Below are 19,865 nucleotides of genomic sequence, written 5' to 3' on the forward strand. Positions count from 1 at the left end.
CATATTCATGCCTGCGAGCCTGTTCAGTCACATGTCAGTCATGCTCATTAGATAACTCCCTCCAACTGGCTCCAAGATTCACAAAACACCAAACCCTCCCAAAAGAGAAAAAGCCCAAATGGATCCCTGAGGGTCAGATTCTCTGCTACCATGTGCCGATCCTCGTGATGCACTGGCAGTGCCCCCCTCACGGCACAGAGATTCTTTGTGCATTGAATCCAGAATAAGTCAAAATGTTATGATAGGGAGGGTGACTAAAGGGTGGGGTGGGGGGTTATGGGAAGAGATATAAGCTAAAGCCGCCAGAAATACTCCCCTGCCAGGCTTAGCTAATCAGCATTCGTCTGCTGTAAACAGATACATGCTTCACATTCAAATAAGTGCTAACTGTACTCTGCAAAGATAATCTTCCACAAACAAATATGCCAGAGGAGAAGTTGGAAGATGGATGTGGAAACACGCTGAATATATCCACATATTTATATAACCCTGCCCTGTTTCCCCACCTATCACTTTTAGGAGGTTTTCACTCCACTGTTTTGCGCTACGTTACTGTACTTCTATCTGAGCATTTGAAGGGTTAATTCACTATGTTACACCACTTCCTAATAGTGTGATAATGAGCGAAAATTACCAGAGCTTGTCTGCTGGATTTGATTCCTGTGGCTCAGAGGTAGAGCGAGTCATCCTCCAATCAGAGGATCAGCAGTTTGATCCCCAGCTCGTCCTGGCCGCATGTGGCCCGATGTGGCACGACACTGAACCCCAAACTGCTCCTGAAGCTATGCTTCAGTGTTTGAATGGTGGCAGCCTCCCATCAGTGTATGAATGTTAAAGTGCATTGAGAGATCAAAAATACGCTATGGCGCTATGCTTTCCAAATACCATTTTATTTCATATTAGATATTATCATATCAACATTCTTTGTGTTTTTTTTTCAACTTCTTTTGCGATATATCAGTAGTAGTATTATGAAATAAATGTAATTAAATTAAATAAGGTCTGATGGCAATTAATTTGAGCCAATTCAAAACAACTCAACCCAGAGTGATTTTGAGCTGATTTTTTCTGTTAAAATAGTGTAAAAAAATCCAAGCATATACATTGGGAAAAGCACACTTGAATCACTGAAAAGAGTAAACTGATTCCCACCAAGGTATGTTCAGAAACATTGTATTTTATTGTATTTAGTGACATACTCTATGTTTACAACCACTATCATTGTAATTACAGGAATTCAAAGTTTGAATTGAAGTCTTTCGACTTTTTAAACGACAGTTTAAACATTCAAAACTTACTTCACACTTTTGAAATCACAGCTCCAGTTTCTTGATTGTGAATCTGATTTCAAGGGCCCCTTAAAAAGAATCAGACCAGTGGGAGTGCCCTTTTCCCAGACACCAGCCTGATCTTGGCTTGACTCAACCTCATATGGTTGCATTGTTTGACAAGCAAGTCTCCAGGCAGCCCTCAACAACCCAGCGGGGGGACTGCAGTGCTTCCAGATGTGGCCTGCTTGGGTCTCTGGAACAGCACATCTCTGTGGGAACATGAACAGTGAACACCCAGCATCACACTCCTGAAACACATCACACGTCAGTGCAACAGTCTGTCGCTTTCTGCTGATGTGGTGCGATTACGAAATAGCACATGTGTGTTGTCCATGATGTCACCGCGTTGGTGTTACAGCATTTTGAAAACGTGTGCAGCGCAGTGCATGTACGCCAGCATGTGTTACTTGTACGGTTCAGTGGATGAATCACTGTAGGCTGTTAGTCATCTATCCAGGGACACACAAAAAAATCGTAGACAAGCGTTGTGTGTGACGCCATGTGCTTTTACAGGCCCTCAGCTATGTACACAACATGCAGGAGGCAGGAGGAGTGCTTCCTGTTTACTGAGGGCATCTTCAAAAGAGAGAAATGAGACTCTCTACAAACCAAGTCAAGTCTGTTGTGTTATAGTTTGTATACTTTATTTTCACAGACAGACCACTAGAAGAAGCTTTTTTTTTTAGCATCACCTAAAACTTTCCTGAAGTGCAACCACAGCCCCCACAATGCAGGAACAGTTACACCCCCTATCATTTATGAAAGAGTTTATTTATGAAACATTTTCACCAGAAAACAAAACTGCAATAAAGATAAAGCTCAACAGGACGTCAGATTTCACCCACTAAAATCTCACTCTGGCGCTCGCTGTACATGCGCGCACACACACACACACACACACAGGGACAAGGGAGGAGGCAGGGGTGGCTGCGTTGGGGGAAACGGGTTAACAGCAGGCAGTTAGAAAAGGGGTGTGGAAAGAGCAGAGAGAGAGGCCAAAGGAGTGGGGCCATATAAAGACCAACAGAACACAAGCCAAGCTTTATCCTGCTTCTCTTGTCCCGCTCACTTAGACCTCACAGGAAACTCCCAGCTCCCCCTGGCCTCACACGCTCGCTCATTATCACTTACCACACTTTTTTACTCTCACACACAGTCCCACCGGCTTGCTGAGTCTGACCAGAGAGGATGCCTGCGCCCATGTGGAGAATGAATGGGCTCTTGAGAAGGATGGCTGGACTTCTGGTGCTCTGCGCTCTGCTGCTCAGCAGTGAGTTCTCATATTTATTAATCATAGCATCTTTTTTTGCATCTTTGATTCACTCCCATGTTCCTCTCTGTCCTTGGAAAGTTATCGATCTGCACAGTATTGTGTGTTGAATTGAACTTTTTCGCTGTTCCTTTCCTGTTTTTGTTTTCCAAGAGTTTCTAACGCTATATTGTGCAAAATTCGACATTCAGTGTGTTTACATCAACAGTGGCATTTTGCAAACTAGTTGGGGGGGGAGGTTTTGCTTTGATGTGTTCTGCCATGAGGTTGCACGCAGATGCAAGAGGCATGGTTAGCAGTGGGGTGTCTACAGACACAAAGAGTCTGCTAAGGAGTGGAAAGTTGCAGATGAGAATAATTATGCTTTACATCCTGCAGTACTTCTAATTTGTGTTTGAATTAAAGCAGCGCGCACACAACACAGCCTCAAAGGAGATACTTGTATTTTTGTGTTAACACTAGGATTAGTTTGGTGCTATCTGTTGCATGACTGTGACTCCACTGAGTTATTAAGATATTTTATGTGCCCATGAGTGTGTTTGAGCTGCATGTGTGCTACGTATAACAAAGGGAATTCAACAGGGAGCGAGAATAGTTCCCTGCAGATCTGCGAACGCTAAACGTGTGTGCATGCGACCATGTGGATGTGTGTGGACTCGCTGGGCAGTCCACTCCAAATCAGTCTGCAGCCTGATGCTAATTGCAGGGTGATGTATGGCTTGGATGGTGTTGCTGCCTGGCTGGTTGTAAAGCAGGACTACTTCTAATTCAGTCCAATGTAACGACTTCTGCAGAACCATTAGGCCCCATCTATGGGCGCAGGGGCGGTAAATGTTTTGGAGTGACCTTGGGGAGACTAGGAGGAGTGACCCAGACGGATGAAAATAACTAAGGGTTTACTTTAAAAGGGAAAAGATCATGAGATGGCATAACATGCTCGTAGTTTCCACAATAAATGGCACACCACATACCATCTGCATCAGCAGCTTGACAGATGGTAATTAGATTTACATGGAAACCTAATTACTCTGGGCACTCCCCGCCAAGAAATTAAAGCTACGATACAGGGACATTTTAAGACTCAACTAATGATCATCCGTGCATTTTTTTTTGCTTATTACTGTTGTTGGTTGAAAGATAGCTATTATAAAATGTTGTTATCTCTGTCATTAGCTTGTAGTTCTCATTCCTAATTATGATACAGCCATTCCCATCCCACCTTTTGTCATATTTGCATATTACCGATGCAAACCGCAGTTCAGTGATCTTGATTAGCTGAAATATGGATCATACATTGGCACAAACCTATTGGTTTTAGAATACAGTTCCTCACTTCTATTTTAGGAATATCACAAGGGTGTTGGCTCAAGTCGGCTGACCTGTCCTCATTCTTCACCACATCCAACAGTGGCCCTCAGATCACACAGACCTGCTACATTGTTGACATCTGTGTCCAACTGGCATTGCGGTGTGAATATGCAGAGGAATGGTCACAAATAGCTCCAAAATAAAAACAAACTTCTCACTTAAATATACAACAATGGTTAATTGCACCTACATCCTGCCAGTTATACAGTTCTGTGTCGATCATCTGCATACTTGTGTGGCTATTTCTGTTTTATTTTGAGGCATTTTGCACCACCAGCCAAGTCACAACGGATGATCTGTCTCCTTGGTGGCTCTTCCACAATATAGGACTATGTGGCCACATATATGGGTCAGAGGTCTGGCACCCATGACGTCAATATTCACTCAAGGACGCAGACAGATTTAATGTTTTATGTCTTGATCTACATAAAGAAGACTTTGTCAGCTCACTCTGTTCTGAAATGCATAGATGCTCTACTGGACAGCTCCTGTGTTCTTGTGTCTTGTTGTGGAATCGTTGTGTATCAGGAGGTTTGTAGCAGCACCACACCAGATTTGGTATCAGCTGATCCCAGGCCTGTTGTAAGTACATGCTTTGTAGTAATTGTGCAAAACAGAGAAGAACCCATTAAATGGTTTGTCTCTGGCTGATGATTGGAAACCACAGAAACCAGTAAACTCACTTCTCAAACACTCACCTGACAATGTATTTATGGAGTCAGATAGTTTGTATTGCTGCTTATGGAGAAAAAAACATTTTCAAGCACTGGGCTAATTGACAAGGTGACATCACAATTTTTGCTGTGCAGAACATATGTTGTACTGGCATACCGAAGGCTACAGCTAATGTCACTTGAAAACTGCAAATAATTTCTTTTGCACAAATCTAAAACTCTAAAATGTTCTAACATTTGCAGCTCTTGGATTGAATTTGTAGGATAGAAACGCCGGTTAAAGCAAACATGTGTGAAAGGATGAGTGGATGAAGGGTGGGATGCAAGATAGACAGGATGAGAGCCTTTGATGCACTTGATTTGTGAATGTCATTAATTGTGTTTATCAGAGCAGACATCCCTGTCATATATAAGCAGGTCTATCACCCCAGCTCCTCAGCAAACAGTTTTAGTTTATGCTCCCCCTTCCCATGGCTGTCATTCAGTAGTTATGCAGGCATGCAAATATGCAGCACTGAAATGGGCACGGACTGCAGTGTAGGATGATGTCATTCAACGCCTCTTGGAGTATGTTATAAGCTGTCTCTCTCTCAAGAATTAGGGGGAAAACCCAAGCTTCAAATCTGTGCTGGAAAAGGGGAAAACATCTTCTCTTGCTCATTTCAGCCTGTCATCTACAATGACTGTTTCTTTTGCTGTGTTGAGGCCTCAGGCAGAGCAGAATGAGCTGAGATAATATACCAGCGCATAATATATGCTGTTAGAATCTACCACAATAAACAAAGATATTCACTCGTGGTTGGGAGCTTCCAAATCCAGTGTGCATGTGTTTGTTTGTGCACAGTTACAAAGCCACCAGTGCTTAGTAGATAGCCTTTATGTAAGTGGCCTTCACTGATACAAGCCATTTACATGAGGTGAGACGCAAGAACTCACAGACTGCTGAATTGTATGAAATAAAATATGAAAAATTCTCAAGATTAAAACCTTGAAAGGGACAGCACAGGCTACACAGAGAGTAAAAGTCAGCATCCATATCTCCCTGCACACAAATGCGCAAGATCTCAGACAGCAGCTTCGCCCTGCCAACGTAAACATGGGCAGAATATTGCCACTCTCTTTCTCATGGCCCTCGGCTATTGACCAGCATTCTTTCAGTCCCAAGTCGTGATGGTGAAGTTCGAGTCACGTCATCTGCTGGAGGGCGTGGGTCTTTTATATAAGCCTTGGCAGATAGTGGTCTTATGTCAGGCTAGCTAGGGTGTGTGTCCACTTGGGCCCTAAGTTATGGCTGAGGAGCCACGTGAGCTCGCATAGTAATTAAACCTGGAGCCTGCGTTCTGTCAAACTGCCAATTTGCCTCAGTGATTTGTGCATGTGAGAGAGCCAGGTCAGGCTACAGCTGAAATCACTCAAATATTCTAACAAACACCGCCTGTCATTGGTGTCCGTTCTGTTACCTCTGCTAGCCTACATCAGCATAACAAGGGGAGGACGTTTTAAAATGTATTTTCTCCCTCTGAACTATCCTCATTTGAAGGCGACCCTTTTCCAAAAACAACATATTAATGATACGAAAACAAAGCCACTGTCGCCACTAACTAAATGGTCATCCAGGAAAAGGAGTTGACTTGGAGAAATAGATCGTCTAGCAACAATATTTACCTAGCGAAACAATCTTAATGAAAAGCAGACGTTGTGTTAGCATTCAAATCTTCCTTTTCCAATTACTGCTGTTCTGGTGAGCTTATTGTTCCTTGTTCCCCTGGCACCCTGCTGCAATTTTACAGCTGTTGGGTTTTACCAGCATAAAGGAGGAAAAAAAAAAAAAAAAAGGCCTCTCCTCCGGTTTCTCCTTCATTTACAACCCTGAAAATTTGGCGGGACAGGCACCACTGAGGCAGAGAAACTCCAGATATCGATGCTCAGATCGAAATCACCCCAACGTTGAGCTAATGAGCAGCCCCAACATTATACTGTGAATTCCAAAGCAAAGAACTTGGAGGCGCTCTTTGCTTCTTGCGTCATCCTTGCCTCCTTTTGACGCTGGCTCAGAACCAACACTTCTGTAACAGCTCAGTGATCCTCCTCACATTGATTGATCCAAGATTGTGGTGATGTCATGGCGAACAGCAGCAGAGACCAATGCATGCTTACGGCACATTGAGTGCATGTGGGATAACCAGGCAGGGCTGTCTTTATGGAGGGTATACTGTGTACCCCGGGGAATAAAAGCACTTAATGAGCCTCGGCTGAAGCCTTTAGACTGCCAGAATAATTGCTCCTGGTAATTAATGTTCAGTAAAAGGCATGTTGTTGAAGCCATGCTTTATACTTCCTAATTGAAAACACAAGACTGTGCCCTTTTGCTGTTCCTGAAGGTCCTGTATTTGGACACCTTATTCAGTTCTACTGCATGTGTGTGTCTGTGTGTGTATAAAGAGTATCTTTCCTGTCTTAAGGCAAAACTGCACAGTTCAGCCATGCTTGGATGGCCTTCAGATTATTGCTGTTATTTCTCAATCTTCCTCTCACACGTTGGCTCCTTAGCTTCGATCATATCGGAGCCAGATTGTTCAGGGCTATAGGTTTCGATATCTTTTTACAACCTCTCCCCACACAGTCTCATGTAAAAACAGCAGCTGGAATCATTCCAGGGACATCTGCTGTTGCAGGCCAGTGCTGGTTCTAACACAGAGAGGAGAGCAGCTAGCTCCTCCGGCCTCGTGAAGCAGCTGCTGTTTCCAGTTGCTAATCCACTAACAAAATGGATGAACGGTTTTGGAAACACAGGTTTTAAGTTTCACTGCCCTGCTGAGACTATTTCAATGTGTAAATTAGGGGTTGAATAAAAGCAGTCGCCAGTAGCTGCTATCAGTGATAATGTTCCCTTCTCATTCTTTGCTTTCGTCACTCACAAGGGTTTTCTCAGCTTTGCTTTTACCAACCATGTGTCAGTGCACATGAAGCACAGAGAAATTTTGAAGTAACATTTTGAATGAAATTATCACATCAAGCCACTATAGTGCAGTCCCTGTGCTGTACCCCCATGATAACATTTAGTGTGGATGTAATCCCACTCCAGGAGTGTGTGTCTGTATTCCAGAGCTGGTGTGTGTTATCTGTAGGCCCCAGCAGGTTCACCTCTGCAGTTCGAAGAGGTCACAGCGCGCCGCGTGCTGTGACAGCCACATCCTGTCCAAGGATGTGCATTGATAACATTCCACAAACCTGTAGTTAATTCTTTTTAATTTTTTTTTTAAACTATCTTGTGTTTTGTTTAAAAACACCAGGGGCGTGGGCAGGATGGAAAAGTCAACTTTTGCCACCCGTCTGTGCAGAAACCAAAATAGTTCTCACGTTTGGGAACCCGAGTGGTGCCTTCCTGGGGCTTATTTGCTCTCTGAGTGTCACTGGAGTAGCAAGCAATAGTAAAGAGGACTGCATTTGGTTTCCATGGCTACATTTAGTGATGTACTCTATTTATTTTTGTCAAACAGCCTGAAAAGTTGGACAATGTAATATTCATGGTATACAGATGTCATTATTACCTAGAGGATAGAGTGTATATGACAGCAGGAACTGTTATTCTAGCCTATACACTGACAAAGGATCATGTTCCATCTAATGCTGCAACAACAGCACCCTGTTAATGTATTAACTGATCAACAGAAAGCAAATCGACAGTAAGCCCAATATACAATTAATTGTTTAAGTTATTAATCAAGCAAAAATGCCACGCATGAAGTGCTTCCACCCTCTCAAATGTGAGGATTTCCTCCTTTTTCCTTTTTTATCATACATTTAATACATCTGGCTTTTCGACAAGCAGTGTAAAGATATTACCTGTTTTTGGATACTTCATATACTAAACAATTAATTAAAAAAAAAAACTGATAAACGATGATGAAAATAATGTTGTAGTCTTAAATCCAGCCTCTATTAGCATTTTATAGTCCCAGAATTCCTTTGAAGGTCTGTGAGATTGAGGGAATTCCTTACTTAAGGTCAAGTGACACTTCTCCTAGTATGGAGTGAAAAGAAAGGAATGGGAAGAGACTTGATGATCTTCTGTGGACATCTGGAAGCAGAAGATATGTATAAGTGATGAGAGGAGGGTGTGGCGCCTTGTGACCGCCAAGGTGTTGTCTCTATGGTCTGGGTGGAGGTCAAATGCAAGTCCCAAGATTTAGAGTTGAAGCTTTTCCCCCTTTTGCGTGATGTCAGAGAGTTTCACGGCTCTCTGACAGCACAACACATGTGCAGGGAGGGACAGAGGTCCCCGAGGACACTCAGTGCAGCTGCTGTCCCCTGCTCATACTCTGACTGCAAACGCCTAATGTGCGACAGCGTTTGTTTCTGCTGCAATTTCCTCTCTCTTCCCCACCCTAAATCCGAGCGCTGGAGGAGCAGGAAGAGTAAAAGATGGCAGCTACATTTCGGATGAGTGAGGCAGGGACATGGTGAGTGACTGACTATGTTAGCGCTGTTCACGCACGCAATCTGTTTGGCTGCAGCTGCTTGTAACTGAAACATAGCTGAAGGCGGGCAGAGCATTGTGTGCAGTTAACAATCCACTCGTGCAGTGTGCTGATGCCTCTGCGCTGGCTGAAGGTAGGCTCACTGATCTTTAACTATATCACCACAGGGCCCAATTGCACACAGACAGAAAGAGGTGCTCGAGCCTGATGCCAAATATCCTTGTAGAAGGGGGGGATGAAAGGAAAAAAAAACATGCTTTCCAACCTTTTGTATCTTTCTGTAGCACTGACAGTAGGTTCTGTCAGTTACAATAATACTCTGCTCACCACAGTAGTTGCTGAGATCCCCGAACACGGCAACATCTTTAAAAACAAGTCCAACTCAACAAAAAAAACACAAGCAGATAATCATAGTGATGTAATAAGTTTTGTTTTCATGATCCCTGGCCACCCCAAAGCATACTCTAGATCTCTGCGGACCAATACAGACAAAAGAAAGCAGCTATTGAGTGTAGAGTGCTCGAAATCATGCTGTGTGATGCAAGATTGGACCTGACACCAACATCAACAAACATCAAAAGTTAAAGTAAATTATATGAAGATGAGTACTCTGTGTGTGTGTGTGTGTGTGTGTGTGTGTGTGTGTGTGTTCTTGTACTTGCTACATAGTGAGGACCAGAACATGCATTTTTACCAGCAAAGTGAGGACATTTTTGCTAAGTGAGGATATTTTCTCCAGTCCTCACACCTTCAAAGGGCCGTTTGAGAGTTAAGACTTGGTTTTAAGGCTGAGGTTAGATCAGATTTAGGTTAAGGCTAAGGTAAGGTAAGGGTTAGGGTAATTCATTTAGTTGTGATGGTTAAGGTTAGGGTAAGGGGCAGGAATGCACTATGCCAATGAGCGTCCTCACAAAGATAGAAGTACAAGTACGAGTGTGTGATATTTCAGAGTTCAATACTCTCATGTAGGCGTGTCTGTTATATATATAAGGGGGTTGGATGGCTTTTCCTCAGTGAGGAGGGCGTTAAAAGGAGGCTGTGTGAAAGGAGACACAGTCTCCCCCTCCACCTTATCATCTCTCTTTCTTGTTATCGTCTGAGTCCACTGTAGTCTGAAGACCTTAGACAAGTGTGACAAGTGTGACCTAACACAGAGCTAAACCCAGGAGCTCTCACCTCTGCACTCATCTCATCACTGTCCCATGTCAGTCCAGCCTGGGCCCAGGCGCCACAGAAGAGTGTTTGTGTCTATCTCAGCTATGGAGTCTGATTTACTTCCAATGTGGATTCAAGTAGTAAGTGTGTGTACAAGTCAATTCAGTAACAACCTTCCTTAATCAATTTTACCACTTATAATCCACCATAGTCAGGTTTGAAATTCTTGACAATCTCCTAAGCAGTTAGGATTGCTTTATTTATGCCCCTGATGTCTAAAATGTTAACAGTGTAACTGATGTCAAGAGTTTCTTAGATTCCCTTGGCATTCAAAGTGAAGTGCATAAAGTCATCCTAGAGACCAGCAACACACTCCAGCAGCATGTCAACAAGAACTGCTGTGGTTCTGTAAATCTTCATAGATTTACCAAAACATTTGCCAGGGGCTACTAAATGTGCTAATTATGCAAGCAGGCATGGTGCTGCAAAGAACTTGAGACATCCACCCAATTACATTTGTCATTTGTCATCTGCCTTTGTCCTGTCTTGTAATTGATGTTGGTTTGTCCGACCACGCAAAAAACCACAGCACAGAAAAACCACACGCAAAAAAACCACACGCATATAAAGTGCAGCATTTGAACTGTCACACACCATCCTTGGCCCATATCGTACTCTCTCTTTAACCTATGATTTGGGTCTTTACATCTGGCATGGTTACACACTACACACCACGTCAAAGACTGGAACACCCAGGCTGAAAACTTTTAAGGAGGACAGCCGGGGCAGGAAATCCACTTGATGTAGTTCAGTAGTGAAGAGCAGGATTGAACCCAGAGGTTACACAGTCCGCAGCATTGGCCTTGTGCTCTCGCAGCCCATTAAAAACTCTCTGGAGAGAGGCCAGGGTTGTGTTTATGGAGTAGGAGTGTTATGTATGTTTCTCTATGTTTGTGTTGAGACTGGAGGTCCTAAGGCATCATGTTGATGCTGGGGGGGAGCTGCCTGCACAGTGAGACCTCTCACACAGCTGTCTAAGGTGTCTGTGTCCACACTGGTGTAGCGTTACTGTGTATACATTTCTGACATAGCGCACAGAGTTTCAGCATGTAACAAGTGAGTAGATGGTGTGTATGTGTGTGACTTTCCATGTGCATCTGTATCTATGTGTGCTTTATGCATCAGTGCATGTGCTTAACTGGTTGGACAGTGAAGTGCTTTGAAAAAGATACCATCTGTACTAATAAAATATTCATAACTATGAGGCATAATCTGAGGTAGTAGGTTAATTCAGTTGTGTGGGGGCTAAACATTTTCGTCCCACATTATTGCTCTATTAAACATGGCAGCTCTAGCCAGAGGCAATTAGCTGAAGGCTATAATAGCACAGTTGAGCATTAGGATTTATGCCCGCTTGCACTAGTTAAAATGCAGCATATGACCAGCTTTGGACAGTGTTCAGCCAGTCGTCGCCACTGTGCTGCAGGAGCGAACCATATATTACAGCGTCTGGTCGCATGCTAACATGATGGCGACTCGCTAGCTGGGAGAAAAGCAACACAAAGTGACACTACCTTTTGCTTGGGGATCGAACATCACTACAAAAAGCTTGTGCCAGAGTATGTTTGGGTCACACATGTTTATAGGATTGCAAACACACACTAAACATCTAAATTCACCTCATTTATATTAATGTATCTGGCGATTAACTAAATAACGGTAGTGGTGAACCAAACCCATTTTTCAGCATTCAGATTGCAGCATAGTTTTGGTTAGACGTTTAACTGTTTGCACACTATATTGGTTTCCTTCCCTGCAGAGGGGAGTGTTTAAAAATAATATTGTAGAATGAAATGGATTACTCCTGTAGCTGCAGTTAGCCCCTGATTTATATTGGAAAATAGCTCTCTGTTTTTGATAGGCAGCATGATTCCTTATTGAACCAAAGCACATATTGATGCTCGGCCAGTTTTCCTTTGTAATCCAGTCATGGGAAGCCATCCATTCATTTATCTAGAAAACTTCACATGAACTTGGGAAATGCTTTCCTACTTTTCTTAACCTTCCCACGTCAGAAAGGTATTAGCACCACCCAGTTTAACCCCAAGATTATTACAGAAACAGGATCTCCTTCAGAGAATGGATGTGTAGTCAGGAGGCCACAACCTCTTGACTGAGCTGTTTATTTGCATAGGCTGTAGAGAGTGAGAATTAGCCCATATGTGACTACTAATTAGTGGGAGCCCTTGAGAACACATGCCAAATTGATTTGGCATCTTTGGGTTGGGCACGAGGTTTAGTTCACCAGGCCAAGCTGTTCAAACCAACCCTCTACCCTGACCTCATTCACACAAACATTCCACTGTGTGCTAGAAATTTCATCTTTTCTGTTCCCCTCTCAAATGGTGTTTCCTTCCTTCCTACTCTGTTTCCTGACGCACAGTTGTGGTTAGGGCTTAGGTTTGGCTTTGCTTAGGTGTAGCAGAGATTTGGGGTTAGGGTAAGGTTAGGGTCTGATTAAGCATCTCCGAAGTTGAGAATCTTCAGGTTTTTCCATTTGTTCCACTATCAAAGTAGCAGTGATATTTCTATAGTAGTTTGTGCACATCCATGACTACATGCTAATAGTTAATTAGCATATTTGTTATTTTGCCAATTTGCCAAAATGTGAACAAATTTGTCAACCAAACAAGTTGTAGCTTACAGCTAACTAAGAGCATCCATTGCAACGTATACTTCCTTTTTACATTCACAAAGCCTCCAAGTTATTTGAACTGTAGTTCAAAGAATATTCATAGGAGTTAGATGTTAAGGGGGCGCAGTGATAGACTTTGAAACCCCTGCAGTAAAGGATATATCCAAGGATATCCACCATTAAGTTGCTGTCTTTCAACGTGTCTCACCTCGTGTCCCTTCTTTGCAGATGAAGTGATGTGTCAAGACGATCCATCAACAGATGCCACGGACGCCCCTGTCACTGATCCAGCTGCAGACGCCAGTGCTGGTAGGAGCCTCTGCAAACATGCAATGAGACTTGAGAAGTTTCAACGTGCACATTTTACTTCATACCACAGTGACATAACAAATGACGCATCCAGTATGTGCTGCTTAATGACAAATGCTTTCTTTGCTGCAGCTCCAGACGCCACTCCTGAGGCAGCTGTGGCTTCTGCGTCCACTGTTGCTGCTGGTGACGCATCTGCTGCTTCTGCTGCTCCTGAAGATAACTCATTCGTGACCATTATAGACCCTGCACTCGATGCTGACCAGGCTGGAGACACCTCAGGCACCTCAGGGACTACCGTTGCTCCCATTATCAAAGAGGAGGCAAATGCTTTGGCCCCTGAGGTCCCAGATGTCTCCCCCACTGTTAAAGCAGTAGTGGTGAGTACCTGTATCATGTTCAGATGGTGCTTCTCTACTTTCTGACTTTTCAGCAACTGGAGTTAGTTTTGCCATCAAAATCATCACATAACTCAAATAAAGATTGAACATGTCAATAATATCATGTTTAACATTTTAACACACATCTCTGTAAAAGACACCACTTTTGTTTTGAAGGAAAATGTGCTTACAATAGATGACTGATGGTTGTGGTTACAACCACATGTGCGAAGAGCGCTCTCTTCTCTTGATCTTATTTGTCCATCTGACCTGGCTTACTGTCTCCACAGCCTGATGTGAAGTGTGTTGGAAAGGACGTCATCCCAGAAAGCACTGCTGTCAAGGCGGAGGTGACAACAGCCGACTGTGTGAGTGCATCTCTCTTATCCTTCAAAATATGACAGTAAAAGTAGAAGATTATCATAAGAAAGCAATCCACCACCACCAAAGCTACATCGCCACCACCTTCATTCAGCTTGTAACAACAGCCCTCGTCTCCTCCCTGCCAACCGCAGGCAACATACCACTACCACCGGCTGAGGTTTTAGCATGCAGCATTTAAGACCACGGTGAAATGAGACAAGAGAGCTGAGCCTGGTTACCTTACAGTGACACGTTCCTTTTACCACAACCTTTATCGGGCCCCTTACACCTTGGGTCCAGAGGAAGTGGCTTACTCCACTTAGAGGAAGAAGATTAATGTGTTTTAAAGAGCTACAGTTGGAAATATGGCCCTGATAAAGGCGGCTCTTTTCTCAGGCATTCCTCAGGCGTTGTAAATCTTCAGACCGTGTTCCTGGAAGGAGACAAATGAAGAGGAAGGCTAATGTTTCCTCACTTGCTCTGTGGTACTCAAGACAAAAGGAGGAATAGTAAGGGTGTGGCCTTATTTTCTGGGTTTTTGATATCACAGATGGCCTTTATACACAAAGAGGTGTTTTTCAGGTTTTTAACACATCTATGTCTCAACCTTATAGAATACTCCACAATATCATATTTGAAGTAGATAAGAATAGTTTTCCTTTCACTGTCCAATCCTAATTGTGTGTGCATTTGTTTGTAAGTTAACGCCTCCAAGCAGCAAACGTGAGCTCTTCAATTAGAACTCATTGTTACATTGTACAGTACGTCAGTTCAGGTGCCCAGGAGCCGAAGCTGCAGGTTAGATCCCAGTCCGCATATTTTAGTTAGTCCCTATTTGGGTCATTACTGTATCATCTGCAGAGCCAGGACCATCTGCAGAAGTCATCTGTGCAACTTAACCTGAAACTAAACATGGACTACAGTGCCAGAAGCCTTAGCCAGCTGGTGATTGGTTCAAAATGCATGGAGAAAAAAAAAAAAGACAAGGTTTGTCTCTCGTTTGTCGCAATAGTGGGATAATTGCGTGAAAGACTTTGATAAAGGAACAAACTTAATAAAGCAATAACTCTCAGAGGTAGTCAAATACCTTTGTAAATCCCCAAGTCATCAATCAGTACAACATGCAGTGTCTGATATGACAAAATAAAAATCGCATCACATTATTCTTCTTCTTCGCACATCATTTTCAGTATCAAATTTATGTTTTTAAAATGTGTTTATTACAATCTAAATCCTCTGTAACTCATCTGAACTCCAGCTATGGTTACAGTAGTCCACATAAAGTCAAACAAAGCAACACATGATACAATGCAGTCCTGAGACTAGCATGCTAACATTTATAATATGGTGATGTACAAACAGATGGAGAATAGGTTCCACTGGGGTGATTTTGCCGTTCAGAGTTCAGCCCTTCAGAGTTTCCTCCTCCCTTCCTCAGTGATCCGGGTGTTACAGCAGAGTCCAGCTGTGGGCCCAATCCCAACTAACTGAGGATTCAGGGTTTGCTCACAGAGGCCTTTTGGGAATGCTGAGAGCTGTCTGGATCACATTACAGAAAATGAAGAGTGTTCCCAAGTCACAAAGCCTGAAATTGTGCAATGAGGTGATATCATAGTTCAGGGTTAACATGGGGAAAAAAAGAGGGTGTGGTCAGAAATTTTTTCCAGCCAACAGCATTTTGTCTCCATTACGCACTCAGTGGCCTACGTGCACTGATGGTCAGTGGGGAAAATGGAGCAACACACTTTTAACTGTTGGTCCCAATGATGACCCAAAAGAGATTAAATGTCTTTACTCTTTGAGGAGAGTCTGTCTTAATCCGGCGGGTTTATTGATAATGAATTACCACATGTTTGTATTAAACATTTAACTTATATGCCATACATATTTCTCCTTACAGGAGGAAACTAAACGTATCATTCAGGAAAACCCTGCAGCTTGGTGCAGTAACGAAAAGTGTAATCTAGAAATCTACCAAGATGGCAACACAGTGCAGATGGCCAGTAATGACGGTGGGTATTGATGGAATCCTTCAATCTGTAATAACTTGCACATGCACTGTTTCATTCATTTTCTGACACAGGTTAAGGTCATTCTTGTCTTTTTGTCTTGCAGCAAAATGCTACAAAAACCTGATTAATTGTACTGAGTACTGATTTATCTGTATTATCTGTTGCCCCTGCAGCTAAGCTGAGTACTTTGGTTGAAGCACTCCAGAGTGATGCTTTGAAAGACAAGGTAAGAGAGCACTAGATGCTCCCAGCTTGAATATGATTGTGCGGAGGTGAAATAACCATGAAGCCCTCAAAGAAAGTCGTTCAATGCAAGGTCTGCAGCTGAAATGACTTTTACTATTTTACTAATTACTATTTTATACAAAAAGGGAATGATAAAATACATTGGAGATCAAACTGCACCCTTGGAAAATCATTGGCAGCGGAACTCCAGAAAGAAAAAGGGACATTTCTTCCTTAAGATTTAATACTTTTGGTTCGTTAAAATCCGTCTGGAGCTACAATGTATTAAAAAGTTTTGTAGATGTTAGAAGCTCCATTTCCTTTGTGCATTGCATTGTGGGTCCATCAACAGCCAATTACTGGATTTGACTATACTTCATTTTGTCACTTTTCCTGTATGAAGTATGGATTTGGAACAAGTTGTTATCTTTTCCTAATCTGGGCTACTGCAGTGCTGTAAACAAAACAATCCACTGGATTTAACTTGGCTGCCTACACCATGGATGACTCTTCTCAGTCCTCTATTTTCCTTCTATTTTGATGATGCGCACACTTCGTTTGACCACAGCTGCATCTCTTCGACTTGTTTGCAGCTGGGTGTAACAAAAGCCGAGACCCCATCGTCATCTAATTCCTCTGTGTTTGTGGGAATACTGGTCACCGGTCTGCTGGCTGCGCTTGCGATCACTGTAGGTTACTTCAAATGCCAACGCATTGCCAAGACTGACACCAAGGGAGTGAGGCTGGTGAGTACTTTTTTTTTTTTAACAATATACTGCCCTGTATGTCGGCCACTTATTTACTTTGTGGTTTACATGTTCATGCTGGCTCCACAGTGATCAGTGGTTCCTCATTCAGAATCCATGAACTGAAAATCTTTGCATTGCTTTTTTTTCATTTTCCACTACAGACGCAGCATAATGCTTGGTTTGGTGATTTTAATCAATTCACCTGAATTTCTGTCATTACTTAATTTTTTAAACTGATCTGAGTGACATTACATCTGACCTGTGGGTGTGTGCCACATTTTTTCACCATGTGTTTGTGGCTTCCTGCAATCATCTCGGATTATAGATTCAGCAACATCGTGCATTGATATTTCTCTGGCAAGGTTCATGGTTTACTGCATCTGAAATCAAAACAGCACTATTTTCTTCCTTTGGAATCGGTCGCTGCCAATGTTTTAATTAGGGGACGCTGCTGGCCAGCTATCACAGAGAATATGCAGAGAAAGAGAGAGTGTGCGTTATTCAAAGACCCACACCCTGCTCTCTGCTCCGTTATTCATCTGCAAAGCACACTGTTTCATCTCCTAGCCAGACGCAGCTGTATCACATGATAGAGACCACATTAGAGGATGTGTTTGTGTGTGTATAAGTAATAGTGGAAGGGTGTGGAGGTTAGTGGATGCATCTGTGTATATATGTGTCTTTTTGTGCAGGATCTTCAACTCAAATGGTTAATTTTTAAGCCTACCTGGATATGTTAGCATGATTTACACTGATATAAAACGGAGTGTGTAATTTGTGATGCACTTGCAGGCAGAGGAGGCCTATCCAGTAGATCAGGAGAACCAGGGGAATACTCTCGTTTCCGTGGCCCCCCTCAACCCCCCTCCAGAAACCCAGGAGAAACCCAGCGTAAATGGAGAGTCCCCTGAGGCAGCCAAGACCCAGCCTCCTCCTCCCACCAACGGCCACTCCACCACCAAGACAGCAGACACCGAGCTGTGAAATAGTCTTCAAATAACTGCAGCCCAGGAACTACCCCACTAAACACACCCATCCACACACACACACAAACACACACACACACACACACAGATGCAAACTCACCTCCCTTTCTGAATCCACTCCTGCCCAACCACATAGGGTCCACAGCAAAGCGGACATCAGGGACTAGAACGATCTCCTGCAACAACGCTCCTCTTGTTACAGTCCCCCCTGCCTCTTCCTTTGGCTACGTGCCTCAATAAACGTCAGGAAAACTAGTCTGAAGATGACGAAGATGGCGGTGATGAATGATGTTAATGATGACGAAGGCTCAGTCCCTGGGTTGTTGACGGCAGTCAGGCTGGAGACGAGAGTCAGGAGATGGGCAGTTCTGGGTGGGAAGAGAGTGTATTTAAGCATTAATCAGCACTGGGTCCCATGATGGCTGCAGTCCCCGGAGTCACGGCCACGTGCTGTCAACACACAGCAGGGCCTCTGCATGTCATCAGCTCTAAAGCTCCCACCATTTACCCTCGTAAATACAGCACGCAAGTACATAATGAAATTGTTCCTTAGGTTATTGTAAAGATATGACAAACAGAGAGGAAATAAATCACACTGAAATCTGTTTACAAACTTCTCAGAGAGAAAATCCATTGGGCTCTGATCTCGTTTGTCTGATTTACTTATTGATCACGTCGATGCGCGAATGTGTGTGTGCTGCTTTCAAATCCTGCATGTGTGTGTTATGTTTACTGGCATCTGTACTGTGCATGGGCTGTATGTGTATCCATACATGCACCGAAGCTTGCTAACTGTGTGTATGCGTGGTCGACGGCAAGGGATTTTGATCAAGTATGTGAGCGAGTCTGAATGTGCACGTGAATACAATTTTGTAAAATGAGTTGGCAAAGTGATGGCTCACCTAGTTGCAGTCGGTTCCCAGCGGTGAGGACGGGAGGAGGTTTTAATCACACCATTTTCTTGAAGAGCGGTGGCCGCGAGGACTTCTCCAATCCATCACTGCAAACTGTAGTGAAATCAATCACAAAGCCAACAGGCCTCTTTACAGTGGCTTCAGAGTCACTGCTGAGAATCACGAGACTGACTGTCTGACCAGGAGACCCATAAAGACTCAGAGCCTCTTACTGTCAGCTCTGTCCATCCATTTGTCAGTGTTACTCTCTTTTCAATATACTGTGTATGCTCTTTTTACTATCAGTATTCTATTGAGCAGTGTGTATAGATATGGTGCCTTTTTCTTGTCTTGTTTTTATGTTGTGTACCCACACTTTTTATGTTCCTTCTGTGCCAAAGACCTTAATTTCATAGCTTATGTTGTACTAAAACATGTACTTCTGTGGAATCGTTACAAATTTTGATCCAGGTCATATAACATAAGGGATGATCCTTCTAAAAAGAAGCGTCTAATGCCCCCAAACCTTGAAAATGTTGCCGTGTAAATCCTTCTTACTGACATACATGTGAATGAATACGAAAGGAAACTGCAATGCCTTTTTAGTGGAGAAATGAAAGAAAAAAAAAAAATCTGGTATATAACTGGGATGTCTCACATTGATGTCTCCTTTTATATTATTTCGTCGCTAACATTCCAAGGTGACTGTTTCATTGTACAAGCACCCTGTAGTTTAATTTGTTTTTAACATGAAGAAAAATAAAAAAGCAAAAAGAAAAATGATAATGTTTGTGTGAATTGTCATGTTGTCATTCTGTTAAAAAGACACAGCAATCACAGGAGTGAGTGGGAAGAGCAGTGAGGTTGTTTAACCACAGAAACATATGTGCACTTACTTACTTACACACACGCACGCACATGCATACATCTGGGCTCCAACACACAGTGCATTTAAATCCCACACAGCCCATAAG

General features: G+C 43.1%; 1 protein-coding gene across 1 annotated transcript; it reads left to right on the top strand.

The window, feature by feature from the left end:
- Positions 1-2,392: 2,392 nt before the first annotated feature.
- cd34 (CD34 molecule) lies at positions 2,393-19,650 on the top strand. The gene is made up of 8 exons (XM_070840355.1): positions 2,393-2,601; positions 13,203-13,283; positions 13,416-13,663; positions 13,954-14,031; positions 15,927-16,038; positions 16,212-16,264; positions 16,857-17,009; positions 17,805-19,650. The coding sequence occupies exons 1-8, from the start codon at positions 2,520-2,522 to the stop codon at positions 17,994-17,996; spliced, it is 999 nt and encodes a 332-aa protein (XP_070696456.1). The 5' UTR covers positions 2,393-2,519; the 3' UTR covers positions 17,997-19,650.
- The last annotated feature ends 215 nt before the right edge of the window (positions 19,651-19,865 follow it).

Source organism: Pempheris klunzingeri, chromosome 11 (assembly GCF_042242105.1).
Source record: "Pempheris klunzingeri isolate RE-2024b chromosome 11, fPemKlu1.hap1, whole genome shotgun sequence".
Lineage (NCBI taxonomy): Eukaryota > Metazoa > Chordata > Actinopteri > Acropomatiformes > Pempheridae > Pempheris > Pempheris klunzingeri.

Bases quoted from the DNA above. Each gene is read 5' to 3' on its own strand.
- cd34 (XM_070840355.1), top strand. From the start codon at position 2,520: ATGCCTGCGCCCATGTGGAGAATGAATGGGCTCTTGAGAAGGATGGCT. The intron at 13,664-13,953 runs GTGAGTACCTGT...CTGTCTCCACAG, and splicing joins CCACTGTTAAAGCAGTAGTG to CCTGATGTGAAGTGTGTTGG. The intron at 16,265-16,856 runs GTAAGAGAGCAC...ACTTGTTTGCAG, and splicing joins GTGATGCTTTGAAAGACAAG to CTGGGTGTAACAAAAGCCGA.